Source organism: Esox lucius, chromosome 10, assembly GCF_011004845.1.
Source record: "Esox lucius isolate fEsoLuc1 chromosome 10, fEsoLuc1.pri, whole genome shotgun sequence".
NCBI classification, from domain to species: Eukaryota; Metazoa; Chordata; class Actinopteri; order Esociformes; family Esocidae; genus Esox; species Esox lucius.
In genome coordinates, this window is record NC_047578.1 from 1,484,661 (window position 1) to 1,504,818 (window position 20,158).

A 20,158-nucleotide genomic window follows, 5' to 3' on the forward strand; every position below is an offset into this window, starting at 1 on the left:
CTCTGCTCTGCCCTCGACTCCGCTCCATGTAGACAACACATACACACACAGATTTTAGTGTGTCTGAATCATTTAGCAGACACTCTTATACAGAGCAACTTACATGAGAAATGTAGGTGAAATGACTTGCTCAAGGGCAACACAGCTGGTCGACTCACTATTCAAATGACCTTCGGTTTACTGGCCCAGCAGCAAGGTCCAACTCAACTGACACGTCGCAGAGACCTGCAGGACTGGACCACAGCTTACATCCGGTAGTTGAACATGCAGTTCCAGTGTTTCTTGTTTAGCTATATGCAGGTATCGTCCGATATGAAAGAAACACCAACATATTGTGTGTTAATAGGCTGCGGTGCCTGAACAGCTTGCAGAGCAGCAATGGTACAGTATGCGTCACGCACCACCATTCTCTCACAGAATGTTCTGTTGATTCTGACAGGAAACAGTCTCAGGTGTAGATACAGTGTGTCCAGCTGGGTTTAGATCTGGTGACATATTGCTATGTCCTCCAGCTGAGGAACCTTTATCCTCGAAGCTCTTGCCAAACGTCGTCCAACAATCAAAGTCGCTGAGATCTCCTAGCCATGATAGCTAACATGATGACAACATACATGACACTTAACGTGCTGGCTAATATAATTAACAACATGCCTGAAATTTAGCATGGTAGCTAATACAATGAACAACATACATGACATTTAGCACAAACAGGTACAGATGGATACATTTTGCACCCTCATTTCTAAATTGTTTTTCTTTATTTTGGCCTGTGACAAAATGTACAGAAATAGACCCAGGATTGTTTCGGCACTGTTTCCGATTTGTATTTGTCTTATTATTCCTGCGTTATTCTATTATTCTGGACTTGGGGATTATTGTGGATCAACTTGGCTCCAATGAGCCTTCCCCATTTAGTCTCCATGTGTGATTTCTTCTTTCCCATTATCCACACCTCTGGTGCACTACAGAATTAAATTGGCCCCTACTTAGGAATGTGCTGGCTTTATTCTCATTTGGCCGGGGAACTTTCCATTTCCAGTTCAGTCATTTAGCAGGTGGTCTTATCCAGTGCAATTTAATGGAAAAATATGGGTTATGTGTCTTTCTAAGGAGCACATTGGCATATTCATCCCCTTGTTGGATTTGAACCTGCAGCCTTTCTGTTAATAGCCCAACACTCTGACCGATACGCTGTCACCCCCTGTCATTTGTTCAGAAAAAAAAAACTGTGGTGTGCTCATTGTATATTCATTATTCCTGTTCTATTCTGGATAGGGGATTATTCTGGATCAGCTTGGCTCCAATAAGCGTCCAACATTGTGCAGAGACTGGTTTGATACCCCACTGCTCTGGACTGCACAATTAAATTGGCTGATTTCCAAGTCGATTTGTGGTCAGTTGTGGCTATTTCCATTAACATGTGTTTTTCTCATTAATGTGACTGGATTCTTTTTACCATCCAGGAAGAGCAGAACAATGAATTACCTGCGTGCGTGTGTGTGTGTTTTTGTGTATTCTGTTGATTCTCTAAGACAAACCTACCAAATACCTAAATAACCACTCGCTACCATGTTAAGAATATCCTGTGTGCACACATGGATTTGTGTGTGCGTGTGTACATTTGTTCATGAAAGCATTTGTGCATTTGCGTCTTTATTTGCTGGTTTGTGTGTGTATATGAGTATGTGTGTGACAGCGCGATGGTATTGTCCCCAGCCGAGAGGGACTTTAAAGTTGACAGCGCTAAATGAAATGAAAGCCATAAACTAGTCTGCTGTTGGCATTGCTCAAGGCTAGCCAACATCACAGGACACACAGGATGAACCCTATGGGCTTTTCACAGGTCACAGAAGGGCACATCAGTGTTTACATCTCGCTGTCTTTAAAGTCCACAGAGGCTTGATATTGTGTGACATTTCCTAAAAGGGTTCTTCAGCTCTTTTTCAAAGATAGAAGCCGTCTATTCCCACCAGAAGAATATGTTCTGAGGACTATTCCCACCAGAAGAATATGTTCTGAGGACTATTCCCACCAGAAGAATATGTTCTGAGGACTATTCCCACCAGAAGAATATGTTCTGAGAATTCCTGCAAACAGCCTAGCACTATCCACACTCCATCGTAACCCTCCTTAAACCCCAACTGCAATGCATTTAGTCCACTGCCAGAACCCCGGATCCAACTGGTCAAATTATAATTATGCTCCTGAAATGGTGAACAAGGTGTGCAAGTTCAGGGGTACATCATTATTACACTGGACAAAATTATAAATGCAACACTTTTGTTTTTGCCCCCATTTATCTTGAGCTGAACTCTAAGATCTAAGACTTTCTCTATGTACACAAAAGGCCTATTTCTCTTGTGAGAAGGGAGCGTGCAATTGGTTTTATAATTTTGCTCAGTGTATGAAATGTCTGGGTGTTGCTGAAGAAATATTATAATATTAAGAATATTTGAATTCAATATTTTCCAAGTGGTTAGAGTCAGTACAGACAGGTGGTCAGAGTCAGTACAGACAGGTGGTCAGAGTCACTACAGACAGGTGGTCAGAGTCACTACAGACAGGTGGTCAGAGACAGTACAGACAGGTGGTCAGAGTCACTACAGACAGGTGGTCAGAGTCACTACAGACAGGTGGTCAGAGACAGTACAGACAGGTGGTCAGAGTCAGTACAGACAGGTGGTCAGAGTCACTACAGACAGGTGGTCAGAGTCACTACAGACAGGTGGTCAGAGACAGTACAGACAGGTGGTCAGAGTCACTACAGACAGGTGGTCAGAGTCACTACAGACAGGTGGTCAGAGTCAGTACAGACAGGTGGTCAGAGTCACTACAGACAGGTGGTCAGAGACAGTACAGACAGGTGGTCAGAGTCACTACAGACAGGTGGTCAGAGTCACTACAGACAGGTGGTCAGAGACAGTACAGACAGGTGGTCAGAGTCACTACGGACAGGTGGTCAGAGTCACTACAGACAGGTGGTCAGAGTCTCTACGGACAGGTGGTCAGAGTCACTACGGACAGGTGGTCAGAGTCTCTACGGACAGGTGGTCAGAGTCACTACGGACAGGTGGTCAGAGTCACTACAGACAGGTGGTCAGAGTCTCTACGGACAGGTGGTCAGAGTCACTACGGACAGGTGGTCAGAGTCAGTACAGACAGGTGGTCAGAGTCAGTACAGACAGGTGGTCAGAGTCTCTACGGACAGGTGGTCAGAGTCAGTACAGACAGGTGGTCAGAGTCACTACAGACAGGTGGTCAGAGTCACTACAGACAGGTGGTCAGAGTCACTACAGACAGGTGGTCAGAGTCACTACAGACAGGTGGTCAGAGTCACTACAGACAAGTGGTCAGAGTCTACAATTCTACATCTAGTCAATAGTGACAACAATTTCAATGTCTGTAACATTTTGTCTATTTGCTCTTCTGGTTAGATGCTAACTGCATTAAATTGTGCTGTACTGTACTGTTCAATGACAGTAAAGTTGAATCTAATCTAAATAGTATGTAGGTCTATGTTTCTGCTAAATTTTGTCCCTGCTTTGTTTCCGTAGGCTGACCGGGTTCCAGCTGCCCCCCCCCATAGTGAGCTCAGGACCCAGACTCACGCTGTGGCTGCTGTCGGACTACGCCGTCAGTGGGCAGGGATTCAAGGCCATCTACGAGGGTAGGCTTCCTCAAACCCCTTTAAGTCTGTTGCACCCTTTCTCATTGACTTGAATCCTTGAAGTGCTTCATCTGATTTTCCCTACATGAGAACTCATTACTGATTCTTATGTGTTGAGTACTGATTGCTGAGTACTGTGTGGCTACTGATTCTAATGTGTTGAGTACTGATTGCTGAGTACTGTGTGGTTACTGATTGCTGTTGAGTACTGATTGCTGAGTACTGTGTGGTTACTGATTCTAATGTGTTGAGTACTGATTGCTGAGTACTGTGTGGCTACTGATTGCTGAGTACTGTGTGGTTACTGATTCTATTGTGTTGAGTACTGATTGCTGAGTACTGTGTGGGTACTGAGTCTGTCTGTCTGACAGTAGAGACTTCCAACTGCTTAACAGAAGACAACAAGCTCAAAAACCCAGCGGCCAATCAACATGGTCAATGTACTCATCCCTCATAACCCCATCCCAACACCAGTCACTGTATCGTTTCCTTATTTGAATGCACCCCTTTCACTTATCATCCTCTATAGACACAACACTGTTCCACTAGCAGGAGTAAAGGTGTAACCCCCCACTTCACAGGAGAACATATTGCCGCTTACTGGGCTCCTCCACCCAATCTAGACGCCTTTTTCTCCACAGTATATTATCTGTGTGTCTTGGGCTAATTGCATTAATATGTATTGTCTGATTTAGGACCAGACAGGAAATGTATTCCTGAATGGCAAAAAGTGTTTCCTGTGGTTTGTACACAAATATGTGTTTGTGTGTGTGTGTGTGTGTGTGTGTCGGTTCACTGTGCTAGGTTAGGGGTCTTTTTCATATTTTCATCCGTGGAAGTGCTTTATGACCCATTAAGAGATTATATTAATGGAAAGAGAGGGAAAGATAGAGAAAGGCAGGAAGCGAGAGTGAAGGGAAGAGAGAGAGGCCGAGACAGGGAGAGGAGAGATGAGCAACAAGCCAATTATGCTAATTCCGTACCTGATCAGGTTAGTTCTTGGTAAGTCACTCCAAAAAACTGTGACTTTGAACAACAGGGAACATTCCTCCTTCTTCACCTCCTGGTGTTTTTAATTTAAGGTATCTTGTTCGTCTTGCATATTAGATGCACTCGTTCACATCACCATTGTGTGTTCTTGGTTGTTGTCTACAACAAACGTTAAGAGGTCACCTGACAGGCCTCATTACTCTCAAGTGGTTTAATTCCAGCCCTCTTCCTTCTTAATGCATGTTAATGGGAAGACTGTGGAAGGGGCATGGGTCTCCTATAATTCTCTCACCTATCAAGCACTTATAGATGAGTGGTTACAGGCTTCACGCCTTCTGACTCTGCATCCCCCCCCCTACCCTCCCCCACGCCTCCCCTCTCCCTCCCCTCTCCAAAACCATAAAAAGTGGAATGTGCATAAGTATAGCTAACTTGGGGTACATCTTAAATCCTATAGATTCCTATTAAGTGATTTACTTTGACAAAGGCCCCCCCACACACACGCACAGACTTGCAAATGCTCACACACACACACACACACACACACACACACACACACACACACACACACACACGCGCACTGACACTCACACTCACACAGGGCCCTAAATTAACAACCGCCAAGCGCCAAATGCAGGTAGATTTTACGTTTGGCTAGTAAATCTCAGAAGGCTAACAGCCACACTGGAGGGTAAATGTTTTTACCCGATGTTTCACTCTTGTAATCAGACCAGCGGAGAGCGTCACCGCTAAGTCTTCATGCGCTGCAACAGAAAAACAGAATCTTTTTATGACATACGATATATGAATTTTTTTACCAAGTTTAGAATCGCATGATCATCGGAGCAGAGCATCAACGAGGTCAGAGAAATGTATCTGCCTGTGTCTGTGCATGCACGCGTTTATGTTGAACTGTCAGTGAGTGTCAGTCACATTGATATAAAGAAGGTAGCCATCGTCTCAGCGACAACCCAACACACAACTCGATAACTACGGTAGATTTTCATTCAGACAACATTAGAGATTTGACTGCAACAACAAGACCTCCGGTTTTCGAGTTTTGACTTCAGAATAAAAGTCTGCTGTGAAACGTTATATACATTCGGCAGCGACAATAATTCTTTAGATTTTTGTATTTTGCATTCAAAGTAAAAGTCTGTGCTATGTTGTTTTATGTTGTAAATTTACAAAAAAAACTTACCAAATGTTACATTTGTGGTAAAATATAAATGAAACAAATTACTGTTTAAATAAGACAGCTTAAGTATGTAGAGAACCTTTTAATATTAAAAAAACAACAGAGATTTGATGTTATTGTTGGGGGGGGGGTACATAGGTTATATTTAGGGATGGATGTTAAGAAAGTATTGTCAAATCATGTTAATAAAGTTGACAAGGAAGAGAGACTGGTGTAAAGGGATGATTTTATTGCAATACATAAAAACATATTTGCTGCATGACTTGGAAAAATAATGTTTTGTGAGTTTCAAGAGGCTGGTTACAGTATGATGCTGAGGCTGTGGTGACGAGATGTTCTGTGTGTGGCCAGTATGCTAAAGATAAAAGAAGAAACAACTCATTTGTCATTGGAAATAAAAAGTTTGTATTCAACATGATACCTTATTATTGCAATGAAATGTCACACACAGACATACACTCACTAACACACAGACATACACACTTTTACATACACACTAACACTAACACAAAGACATACAAACACTAAAACATACGCTCTATTTCTAAACATGTATACACACTCACTCACACACACACCAAGGTTAGGGTAAATTCCATTTTCATTTGAGTTAATTATGTACGTTAACTGACATTTAAAATGACTTTTCAAATTGACGGGAATGTAAATGCAATGGACACATCAGCACCCAGACACACTCCACAGTCCTCTCAGGTCCCCATCAGGCATCGAAACGAACGCTGTGTGTGTCTGAGCACATCGATTATCCTATTATTACTGCTGAATTATCATGGCCACTACCCCCCCTTCACTGAAAAGCGCAGCTACATTTTTCTAATCATTTTGTTCATTATCCCCTCCAGTTTCAGCCCAGACTATTCATGCGTTCCAAGTGATGTAACACAACGCTTTGGAGACGTCTTTGGGACCTTGCAGTCCATTGCCTAACACCGGCTGAATTAAACCTTTTTCAAAATCATAATCTAATCATAATCTCACGACAGTCATGCGTGTCATTTTTCATCTCGCTGTCTCTTTGGAGCCACAGTGAGGAGTATCTCTGAAGTTTGACTGTGTCACTAAAGCTGGCATCAGGTGTCTAACATAGCTAGCTGATGGTTTTAGCTGAGCCTCTCAGTCTTATTTAATATGATACAGCGGTGACGCTCCTAACAAGATGAGCAGCGCAGCGCACGTTTGAGTAATTCCCCCTCAAGCTACCTAGCCTCCCAACCAGCAAAAATCAAACATGGCCAGCGATGACATCAAGTTGATATGTTACTAAAACTGTCCTTTGTTCCTAATTATTTGGTTTCTAGTCTCCTGATGACCAAACTCAGTCTCCAAAATGACTCTGAGACATGAGTTGCAGTGTAGGACCATGGTGACATTTGTTTTTCGTTATTAGAATATAATTTTTCAGCTATTATTAGTGTGTTACCAGGGCAATATTATTAGTTTTTTTTTAATAGTGTTATTTTCATTATTAATAATATAAGTATTCAAATAATATGCTCTGCTTGACTTAAGCAGAAGATAACCGTAAATAAATGACTTCACATAAACAAACGACTTCTCGTTCGGCCGTGCTTCTCCTGAGACTGAGAGTAATGAGTGCTATTCTCTCACGCTCTTTCTCTTTCTCACTCAATTATCTTTCTCTCTCTCTAACATTGCCCTTTCTCTCTCTGTTTTCTTCCATGTAAAATGTGCAATCTCTCTATCTCTCCGATCATTTTATTGCATGTTTGAATGAGTCTAGCCAGGGGTGAGCCATGCCTGTTTATCCCAGCAATATTCGCCTTCCTATGAGTATTTGTGGTAAACAATTAGCATTTAGATCTTCCAAAGTGGTCGAGCGAGTAGATCAGCACCAGACCACACACAGCTACGCTAGCACTCACCACAGAACGACGGCTAATTCGCCATATCAGATTTTTGACGGTGCCATATGCACTGATTAAACGTGCCAATTGTTGCCGGGGCAACGAGTCGCTCAGCCTCAGTGTCGTACTAATGGTCCCACCGGGAGCGGCACTAACAGAGTCACGGTGGCCAGCTACTACAGAAAGCTGTGGGGTATTATCGGCCGCATAATAAAGCCACAATATTACACTGCCTGGGGGTTGAAGGGAGACCAGATAAGGGGAGTGGTGGTTGGATGGGTTACAGGATGGGTGTTGTACGGGTGCTGGTCATAACATTTGAATATCATCAAAAAGTAGATTTATTTCAGTAATTCCATTCAAAAAGGGCAACTTCCACACAGACTGATACATTTCAAGTGTTTTTTTGTTTTAATTTTGATGATTATAATGAAATCCTCAAATGAAAATCCCTAATTCAGTATCTCAGAAAATTGTATTGAAGACACCTGGTGCCACATTCTAATCAGCATATTAACTCAAAACATCTGCAAAGGCCTTTAAATGGTCTCTCAGTCTAGTTCTGTAGGCTACACAATCAAGGGAAAGACTGCTGACTTGACAGCTGTCAAAAAGACGACCATTGACACCTTGCACAAGGAGGGCAAGACACAAAAGGTCATAGCTAAAGAGGCTGGCTGTTCACAGAGCTCTGTGTCCAAGCACATTAATAGAGAGGCGAAGTGAAGGAAAAGATGTGGTAGAAAAAAGTGTACAAGCAATAGGGATAACCGCACCCTGGAGAGGATTGTGAAACAAAACCCATTCAAAAATGTGGGGGAGAGTCACAAAGAGTGGACTGCAGCTGGAGTCCTTGCTTCAAGAACCACCACGCACAGACGTATGCAAGACATGGGTTTCAGCTGTCGCATTCCTTGTGTCAAGCCACTCTTGAACAAGACACAGCGTCAGAACCGTCTCGCCTGGGCTAAAGACAAAAAGGACTGGACTGCTGCTGAGTGGTCCAAAGTTATGTTCTCTGATGAAAGTACATTTTGCATTTCCTTTAGAAATCAAGATCCCCGAGTCTGGAGAAAGTTTCCACAGTCAGTGATGGTTTGGGGTGCCATGTCATCTGCTGGTGTTGGTCCACTGTGTTTTCTGAGGTCCAAGGTCAACGCAGCCGTCTACCAGGAAGTTTTACAGCACTTCATGCTTCCTGCTGCTGACCAACTTTATGGAGATGCAGATTTCATTTTCCAACAGGACTTGGCACCTGCACACAGTGCCAAAGCAACCAGTACCTGGTTTAAGGACCATGGTATCCCTGTTCTTAATTGACCAGCAAACTTGCCTGACCATAACCCTATAGAAAATCTATGGAGTATTGTGAAGAGGAAGATGCGATACGCCAGACCCAACAATGCAGAAGAGCTGAAGGCCACTATCAGAGCAACCTGGGCTCTCATAACACCTAAGCAGTGCCACAGACTGATCGACTCCATGCCACGCCGCATTGCTGCAGTAATTCAGGCAAAAGGAGCCCCAACTGCTCATACTTTTCATGTTCATACTTTTCAGTTGGCCAACATTTCAAAAAAGTACTATTCAATATACAAGTTTCACTTTTTGAATGGAATTAGTGAAATAAATCAACTTTTTGATGATATTCTAATTATATGACCAGCACCTGTATATGCCTCCATACTACAGTCTCTATCTCCGTACTGCTGTCTCTACCTCCATAATGCTGTCTTTACCTCCATAATGCTGTCTCTACCTCCATAATGCTGTCTCTACCTCCGTACTGCTGTCTCTACCTCCATAATGCTGTCTCTACCTCCGTACTGCTGTCTCTACCTCCATAATGCTGTCTCTACCTCCATAATGCTGTCTCTACCTCCATAATGCTGTCTCTACCTCCATAATGCTGTCTCTACCTCCGTCCTGCTGTCTTTACCTCCATACTGCTGTCTCTACCCTCCATAATGCTGTCTTTACCTCCATAATGCTGTCTTTACCTCCATAATGCTGTCTCTACCTTCGTACTGCTGCCTCTACCACCATCTGAAGCCAGATAAACAGCTTCAAGTATTAGACTGGCAGATTTTTAAGCTGTTAAGAAATGTGTGTATTCAACTGGTCAGGAGGGCAACATCCGCTGTACAGGACTCTAATGGAAACTGTAAAAACCTTGAAGAACAGTGCCAGAACAGACAGTGTTGGAATATGGACATATTGCTAATAAAATACGCTTTCTTTGATGCCTTTAATCACCACTTAGCTGCAGCAGGTCGTCTCCTTGACAGAACCTCCATGTCTACCAAGTGACAGAGGAACACCTGAGGCGCCTGTTGATAATAGTCAATGTCTTTTTCTGTAATGGACCCTCAGGGTGGCAATGTGATTTTTTTTTTCTCATTTTGTCTCTCATAGTTGAAATGTACCTATGATGAAAATTACAGGCCTCTCTCATCTTTTTAAGTGGGAGAACTTGCACAATTGGTGGCTGACTAAATACTTTTTTGCCCCACTGTATATATATATATATATAATATATAATGTTACCCCGTCATTCTATATGATAATAGCGAGAGGGACTATGGCTCATACACAGCCAAATACGCCACTCGCAAAAAGACAGAAGTAGAGAGGTTCGTATAAGGACAGAAATTATTCACTTCACCATTTGACAAAATCATGAAATGTTCTTTCAGAAGGTTGTGCTGGAGCAGCCAATTAAATATGTAACTCAAAAAACTCACAGTATGAAGTATGAAGCCCTGTTTGAATTCCTGTGCTATTCTCTATGTTCCAAAATCTGGGTTTAGATGATTTCTAAATAACTACCTTGGATGGTTCTGTCAACAAGCTCTCACCTCAAAAACTCGTTGGAAAACCAGCAATAATCAGACACACTCGTCCAACCCCTCCCTCAAATGTTTGATACATGCCATCTCCACTGTCAATGGTGAATTATTTCTGTGTGAGTGCTTAGTATTTCTCATGTGTTTCTCAGTGTGTTTTGCATTTTCTTTTATTTATGTGTTGTACACTCACCTAAAGGATTATTAGGAACACCTGTTCAATTTCTCATAATGCAATTATCTAATCAACCAATTACATGGCAGTTGCTTCAATGCATTTAGGGGTGTGGTCCTGGTCAAGACCATCTCCTGAACTCCAAACTGAATGTCAGAATGGGAAAGAAAGGTGATTTAAGCTATTTTGAGCATGGCATGGTTGTTGGTGCCAGGCGGGCCGGTCTGAGTATTTCACAATCTGCTCAGTTACTGGGATTTTCACGCACAACCATTTCTAGGATTTACAAAGAATGGTGTGAAAATGGAAAAACATCCAGTATGTGGCAGCCTTGTTGATGCTAGAGGTCAGAGGAGAATGGGCCGACTGATTCAAGCTGATAGAAGGGCAACTTTGACTGAAATAACCACTTGTTACAACCGAGGTATGCAGCAAAGCATTTGTGAAGCCACAACACACACAACCTTGAGGCGGATGGGCTACAACAGCAGAAGACCCCACCGGGTACCACTCATCTCCACTACAAATAGGAAAAAGAGCCTACAATTTGCACAAGCTCACCAAAATTGGACAGTTGAAAACTGGAAGAATGTTGCCTGGTCTGATGAGTTTCGATTTCTGTTGAGATATTCAGATGGTAGAGTCAGAATTTGGTGTAAACAGAATGGATCCATCATGCCTTGTTACCACTGTGCAGGCTGGTGGTGGTGGTGTAATGGTGTGGGGGATGTTTTCTTGGCACACTTTAGGCCCCTTAGTGCCAATTGGGCATTGTTTACATGCCACGGCCTACCTGAGCATTGTTTCTGACCATGTCCATCCCTTTATGACCACCATGTACCCATCCTCTGATGGCTACTTCCAGCAGGATAATGCACCATGCCACAAAGCTCGAATCATTTCAAATTGTTTTCTTGAACCTGACAATGAGTTCACTGTACTGAAATGGCCCCCACAGTCACCAGATCTCAACCCAACAGAGCATCTTTGGGATGTGGTGGAAAGGGAGCTTCGTGCCCTGGATGTGCATCCCACAAATCTCCATCAACTGCAAGATGCTATCCTATAAATATGGGCCAACCTTTCTAAAGAATGCTTTCAGCACCTTGTTGAATCAATGCCACGTAGAATTAAGGCAGTTCTGAAGGCGAAAGGGGGTCAAACTGTAACAAATCGTCGTGGTGTAGTGTTGGTTAGGAACCAGGCGCAGGCAGTACTCTCGTTCATGGGTTTTTATTAAAACAACAAACAAACCAAACACGAACAGAAAACGAAACTAACTACTGACTGAATGAAAATAAAGTGCGCGACAACGCGTCTTAACAATCAACATTCAACAGTACATTAACAACACTCACCAGTATACTAACAGACAGCACCAATGATCCACAATGTGGGGAGCAGAGGGGAAACATATATACACATACAAACGAGCTAGATTGGGACCTGGTGTGGAAGATTGGAAACATGTGACAGTCCGGGATGTGTTCGTGAGATATGGGAACTTGTGAAAATATGGCATGGTGGCGCCGCTGCTCACCACACCATGACACAAACACAGTATTAGTATGGTGTTCCTAATAATCCTTTAGGTGAGTGTATATCTCTGTAATTCAGGGCTCAACATTAGTCTCAGTTTAATTCCCCCATATAAATAGGTTAGAATAGGTTAAATAAAACCTTTCTTGAGTCTGGTGGGGTCCAGTGTCTCCACCAAATAATTTCATACATTTAAGGAGACCTGGTCCACTGTCCATTGTCATGGTTGGGGTGTGTGAGTTTGTCTGGGCAGGCCTGTCTGTGTATGGTCGTGTCCTGACGTAGCAATCATCTAAGTGCATCCTGCATCGTCCAACAAGCAGCCAGCCTCCAGAACCTCTCCTCCGCCTCTCCTGCGTGGTCGCCATGGCAACCAACTGGGCTTTCTATTCATTCTCTGGCATTCTTTTGCTTTTTTTCTCCTCCTACCCTTTATTCACATCTAATCTGTCTGACCGCATCTTAAACACAGAGAGAGAGATAAATCTAGACAGGGAATGAGCGAGGGATGAAAACATAAAGACAGAGAAGGAGGGTGAGAGGAGAGAGTGAGAAATAAGGTGAGAGAGAAGGAGAGAAAGATGGGAGGAAGGGAAGGGAGGGACGACCAAAGGGGTGAATTACAGACCTTCACAATGTTCTCATGGGTTTATCATTCATCTCTACCTCCCTCCCTCCCTCCCTGTCTCCTCTACCTCCCTCCCTCCCTCCCTATCTCCTCTACCTCCCTCCCTCTCCCTGTCTCCTCTACCCCCCTCTCTCTCCCTGTCTCCTCTACCTCCCTCTCTCTCCCTGTCTCCTGTACCTCCCTCTCTCCCCCTGTCTCCTCTACCTCCCTCTCTCTCCCTGTCTCCTCTACCTCCCTCTCTCTCCCTGTCTCCTGTACCTCCCTCTCTCTCTGTCTCCTCTACCTCCCTCCCTCCCTCCCTATCTCCTCTACCTCCCTCCCTCTCCCTGTCTCCTCTACCCCCCTCTCTCTCCCTGTCTCCTCTACCTCCCTCTCTCCCCCTGTCTCCTCTCCCTCTCCCTCTCCCCCTGTCTCCTCTCCCTCTCCCTCTCTCTCCCTGTCTCCTCTACCTCCCTCTCTCTCCCTGTCTCCTGTACCTCCCTCTCTCTCTGTCTCCTCTACCTCCCTCTCTCTCCCTGTCTCCTCTACCTCCCTCTCTCTCCCTGTCTCCTGTACCTCCCTCTCTCTCTGTCTCCTCTACCTCTCTCTCCCTGTCTCCTCTACCTCCCTCTCTCTCCCTGTCTCCTCTACCTTCCTCTCTTTCCCTGTCTCCTGTACCTCCCTCTCTCTCTCTCTGTCTCCTCTACCTCTCTCTCCCTGTCTCCTCTACCTCCCTCTCTCTCCCTGTCTCCTCTACCTCCCTCTCTCTCCCTGTCTCCTCTACCTCCCTCTCTCTCCCTGTCTCCTCTACCTCCTTCTCTCTCCCTGTCTCCTCTACCTCCCTCTCTCCCCCTGTCTCCTCTACCTCCCTCTCTCTCCCTGTCTCCTCTACCTCCCTCTCTCTCCCTGTCTCCTCTACCTCCTTCTCTCTCCCTGTCTCCTCTACCTCCCTCTCTCCCCCTGTCTCCTCTACCTCCCTCTCTCTCCCTGTCTCCTGTACCTCCCTCTCCCTGTCTCCTCTTCTCTCTTTCTCTTTTTCTCGCTCTCTCCTCTCATCTTTTCCTATATTTTCTCTTCCCTTCTTTCCTTCCATATCTCTCCCTTTCCCTTTATCCATATAAAGGTAATGAATAACAAAAGTGATGGAAATTAAAATTTTATAAGCTACAATGCCGTCCAATTGATTGGTCCGCCTGCTAAAGATGTGAAAAACAGTTTCTGGAAAACTTATTCCAGACACTGACATAGACCAGAACACCACTCTGGGCCCTTAGTGCTCAGTTGGCTGTTTGTCCTGTATTGATAATTATTTGTAAGTGTAATGAATGCCTCACAACCATGTGGGTCAATGTTTCCAGACCTTGTTCTCTGGGATAGTTCAGTACGTCCTTCATTCTTTCAGGTCATTTACCGCCTGATGGAAGGTAACTGTGGTGTTGAATCTGGTGCTATGCCGAGGAGTGCAGGTATTGGTTTTCTCCAGGGCGACAGTGTCTAGGTATTCCTTATGTTCTTTGACCTGTCATCTGAAACGTGTTTTTGTAGAGAGAAAATGTATGGTCAATGTAGAATCACTGTCTGAAATCTGACACGTTTTTCAGATCGACCTGATGATGTTGGCCCTTCCTGGTTGGTTGACATTAGCTCCAGTCTCTCTCTCTCTCTCTCTCTCTCTCTCTCTCTCTATCTCTCTCTCTGTCTTTTTCTGAGTCTGTGGTGTTTCATGGTTACTTCACAACTTTTCAATGTTCATCCCTCCCAGGTCAGCCAAGAGATTAGTGGTTGAATGGTTTAAAAAGGAAAAACATTTGAACAAATCCTTTCTGGATAATTGACATTCTGGACAATTGACATTTTATCATGTATTATTATTTAGTCCTTCATCAATGTTTTGATTTGAAAGTTGAATTAAGAGTGAACAACTGTTCATAAACGATTCAGAGAATACTGTTGCTAATGAGGTGGTTGGGGGTTCAGAAATGAATTGGACGGTGCCACTCTATGGCTGATCCTAGTTCTGAAAAGGTCTTGACTGGGTCGATTAAAAGTCTAAAAAGGGAGAGGAAGATAGAAAATGATCCAATTCAGGGAAACATTAAACATTCATTTTTCAACAGTCTCATCACATATAGACCAAATTATTGAACCAAAATCAAATTCATTTTTCAGCAGTCTCATCACATATAGACCAAATTATTGAACCAAAATCAAATTCATTTTTCAGCAGTCTCATCACATATAGACCAAATTATTGAACCAAAATCAAATTCATTTTTCAGCAGTCTCATCACATATAGACCAAATTATTGAACCAAAATCAAATTCATTTTTCAGCAGTCTCATCACATATAGACCAAATTATTGAACAAAAAAGAAAACAATTAATTTTTTTGCAGTCACATCACATATAGACAACATCACCGAACCAAATTGAAAACATTAACATAGCTGGGATTTGACCAGCAAACAGGTTGCTGCAGTTTATAGAAGGGAATTAACCATAATAATGTTATTCATTTAAATGTAATGGCTAAATGCAGAAAGTCTATGTCTGTATTCAGAAGAAATGGTTTCATCCTTTTGAACCTGCAGGCAAAGGGGAGGGGCTAAGATTTGTCTTTGCAGAGAAGCTGGTGAGACATATAGACTAACCATGCATGGGAGGGACACAGTGGGCTGTACTGAATGTATATAGACCTGAGCTCAACCTCCAATGGAGAGCTTTTGACCTGACTCTGCTGAGAGGGTAGTTAACTGTTCCAGGTTTATAAATCTTGAATAAAGCTTTACTTGTGAAAATAATCTACAGTCTCTGTGCCTTTCCAATTTAGTGATTTCCACAACAATTTTAGCGACCAGGATGGGATCTGGCATTTCATTAGCAATGTCCTTCAGTCTGATTAATCATTGGGTTAGCATTTAGTTGGTCTTCTGCTCTGCTCAGATAAAAAGAAGACATTTCTTGTTGTTGCTGCTCTGTACTGTAGTAAAGCATGAAAAATATGGTGATGAAAGAGATACAGGAAAGAAGGAGATGAAAGAGATACAGGAAAGAAGGAGATGAAAGAGATACAGGAAAGAAGGAGATGAAAGAGATACAGGAAAGGAGGAAATGAAAGAGATACAGGAAAGAAGGAGATGAAAGAGATACAGGAAAGAAGGAGATGAAAGAGATACAGGAAAGAAGGGGATTAAAGAGATGCAGGAAAGGAGGGAATGAGAAATGAGTGAGAATGAAATGCTAAAGGGAGTGAGTGACTCGCATTCAATCATTTAAAGAAGCCCAATACTGGCAGAGGCAGTTTCCCCTCCTCCCCCATCTCTCCCCTCCTCCCCCATCTCTCCCATCCTTCTCCTTCTCTCTCCTCCTCCCCCTTAAATCCCCTTCTTCTCTTTCTCTCTCCTCCTCCCTCTTAACCACCCTCCTTCTATATCTCCCCTCCTCCCTCATCTCTCCCCTGCTCCCCCCGTCTCTCCCCCATCTCCCCCCTCCACCCCCATCTCCCCTCTCCTCCCCCATTTCCCCCTCCTCGTCCTTCTCTCCCCTGCTCCCCCATTCCCCCCTCCACCCCCATCTCTCCCTCCCCCTTAGTCCCCTCCGCCTCCATCCCTCCCCTCCTCCCCCATCCCTCCCCTCCTCCCCCATCCCTCCCCTCCTCCATCTCTTCATTCCTTATTTCTGCCTTTCCCATCCTATCGTGAGTCTGGGAGATGGAGGCTGTGAGATCGGTGTGATCAGAGAGCGTTGGAGCGTGGGGGAGTCTACCATCTAATTGAAAAATGAGGTCAGTCTCCTTAAGTGGAGGAGTTTGCCAAATGAAGGCAGGAATGCAGAGGGTGCCTGAAGCCAGTAAAGTGGCAACCAAATGTCAGATGTTCTCCCCAGAGGAAAGGCTGTTTGTTAATGTCTGTGGTGTGTGTCATGAAATGTAATCATCACCATAGTTACTAGTCTTCAAGTTATGTTTGTTTCTCTTCTCTTTTATTCATCTCTTTCTCTCTCCCTCCCTTTTCAGCTCACTCGTTCTCTGAAGTGTATTTTCTCTGTTAACACTGTTCTTCATCCCTCCATCCACCCATACCTCCATCCATTACATCCCTCCATCCACCCATACCTCCATCCATTACATCCCTCCATCCACCCATACCTCCATCCATTACATCCCTCCATCCACCCATAGCTCCATCCATTACATCCCTCCATCCACCCATACCTCCATCCATTACATCCCTCCATCCACCCATACCTCCATCCATTACATCCCTCCATCCACCCATACCTCCATCCATTACATCCCTCCATCCACCCATACCTCCATCCATTACATCCCTCCATCCACCCATTCCTCCATCCTCTACATCTCTCCATTCTTCTGAAGGATGTAGATGTCTCTGAGCTCTGTTGTTTTCATAGTCTCTTTCCCTCAATCCTCTGCCTCCTTCCTGTCATCCCTCCACTCTTCTTAGGACTCTTTTATCTTGTTGATTGTTCTGTCCTTCATTGTCTGTCCTGCCTCTAAACAAACAGTTGTTTGATTAAATGTGACCAGTAGCCAGAGGAAGGAATTAATCAACTAATAAATGAAACACGCACCAAAGGCGCATAAACAAATTGGAATGGCGGACATACTGTGTGCGTCTGCGTGCGTGTTTGTGCGTGTGTGCATGTGTGTTTGTGTGTGTGCAGCTTGACTAACGCAGTTGAATTAATTCAGCTGGGGCTCTCGTTGCTGATTCTCTGTGTCCCATTGGCTCATATTGTCTCTAGTGAACAGCGGACTTCTTGAATTTGGGCAGCTGACCGGAGCTTCCCTGGACCGCTCTGATCCTGTCTGCCCCATTTCTCACTTAGCCCTCATTTCCCTGAAAGGTCCCTTAGGCAGAATGTCTATCACTTCAGTTCATGTCCCTGGAAGCCTGGGTAATGGCATCTGTTAATGGTATACATCACCAGCAGGTGGTGTGGCGGCCAGAGAAGAATCTAGAACTGGTTATATAACAGGATTGTGTTCTTTACTTTTAAATAAATCCAAACCAATTAGGTTTCCTTGTAAAAAATAAAACATAGACTGTATATTTTACTGTGTTTTAGTCAGGCAATCTGTCTTTGTTATGCCTGGTGAGTCCCAGTTAACTCCACCCTGTATTCAGACTGAAGCACACATTTATATTTTAGTTTTATCCCAGAACATAATGCATTTTAAATATTCAGCCATTCTTTGGGGACAATGAAAATTCCTTTGACAACCGGAAATGCTTTCTCTTATCTCAGTAAAACTTCCTCCCACATACTCCCCCTCTATCTCTCCCTCTTTTCTCTGTCTCTACAACTCTCCATCTCTCTTCTAACTGTCTATCTCTCTCTCAGCGGTCCCACCCACAGAGACTGGAGGTCTTTTGTGTCAGGGTCTTGCGGACTGAGGTCACTCTGACAACATGCTGTACGTATGTTATCTATCAGTGGAGTTGACCTGGTAGCTCTTCTATATCTCCTGGGACAAATCACAACCATACTACACATGCACGTGCAAGCCCACGTACTCAAGCACACACGCACACGCACACACAAACACACATATAAACACTGTATGTATTCTTTTCTCAGAGTGTTAGTCCATGGCTTTTCTCCTACTTCTGGAGTTAGTCCTTGGCTGTTCTACTACTTCTGGATTTAGTCCATGGCTGTTCTTCTACTTCTGGATTTAGTCCATGGCTGTTCTACTACTTCTGGAGTTAGTCCATGGCTGTTCTACTACTTCTGGAGTTAGTCCATGGCTTTTCTACTACTTCTGGATTTAGTCCATGGCTGTTCTACTACTTCTGGAGTTAGTCCATGGCTGTTCTACTACTTCTGGAGTTAGTCCATGGCTTTTCTACTACTTCTGGATTTAGTCCTTGGCTGTTCTACTACTTCTGGATTTAGTCCATGGCTGTTCTACTACTTCTGGAGTTAGTCCATGGCTTTTCTACTACTTCTGGATTTAGTCCATGGCGGTTCTACTACTTCTGGAGTTAGTCCATGGCTGTTCTACTACTTCTGGAGTTAGTCCATGGCTTTTCTACTACTTCTGGATTTAGTCCTTGGCTGTTCTACTACTTCTGGATTTAGTCCATGGCTGTTCTACTACTTCTGGAGTTAGTCCATGGCTTTTCTACTACTTCTGGATTTAGTCCATGGCGGTTCTACTACTTCTGGAGTTAGTCCATGGCTGTTCTACTACTTCTGGAGTTAGTCCATGGCTTTTCTACTACTTCTGGATTTAGTCCATGGCTGTTCTACTACTTCTGGATTTAGTCCATGGCTGTTATTCTCCTTCTGGAGTTAGTCCATGGCTGTTCTACTACTTCTGGATTTAGTCCATGGCTGTTCTACTACTTCTGGATTTAGTCCATAGCTGTTCTACTACTTCTGGAGTTAGGACATGCCTGTTCTACTACTTCTGGATTTAGTCCATGTGTGTTATTCTCCTTATCCAGTTAGTCCATAGCCGTTCTCCTTCTGGAGTTAGTCCATGGCTGTTATTCTCCTTCTTGAGTTAGTCCATGGCCGTTCTCCTTCTGGAGTTAGTCCATGGCTGCTATTCTCCTTCTTGAGTTATTCCATAGCCGTTCTCCTTCTGGAGTTAGTCCATAGCCGTTCTCTTTCTGGAAATAGTCCTTAGCCATTCTCCTTCTTGAGTTAGTCCATAGCCGTTCTCCTCCTGGAGCTAGTCCATAGCCTTTGTCCATCTGGAGTTAGTCCATGTTGAAGCTGCCTAAAACAATGTTAACCATACACACTCTCACATACACCCGCACTTGTTGTGTGTTCCATCTTTGTGGTTACCTCATTCTCATCCTAACCCTAAACTTAGACATCACCCAACCCTAACCTAGATAACCTAACTTTTATCTCAAACCAAACTTTAATTTATAACTCCGAATCCACGCACCCAAAAAACTGTAGCCTAATAATAATAAATAATAGAAAAATAAATAAGAAATAGAATAAAAATGTATGTGTCAACTTGAAGTTGAAGCGTTAACGGTCAATCTACTTAAATTCTGGAAGTGGTAAGAGCAGTCATTTCACTGAACAGGGTCATTCAAACCACAGTTCCTTTCAAATAAAAGCCTGCTGTGATAAAATTATGATAAGCAGCTTCACTTAGCCCATTCTTCTCAGCTACAAGGCCAAAGTTGGTATGCTTCAGTGCATTAACAGTTTTCCAAAATGTTAATAGCTCACAGTCAGGGATAGAGCTGTATTT

At 43.7% G+C, this 20,158-nt stretch overlaps 1 protein-coding gene across 1 annotated transcript in view; it reads left to right on the top strand.

Annotated features, from left to right (window-relative positions):
- csmd2 (CUB and Sushi multiple domains 2) overlaps nucleotides 1-20,158 on the top strand; it is a 331,743-nt gene that overhangs the window by 53,864 nt on the left and 257,721 nt on the right. Inside the window, exon 3 of the mRNA XM_029122791.2 lies at nucleotides 3,555-3,667. Coding sequence (XP_028978624.1) covers nucleotides 3,555-3,667 — 113 coding nt within the window. The remainder of the gene's footprint in view (nucleotides 1-3,554; nucleotides 3,668-20,158) is intronic.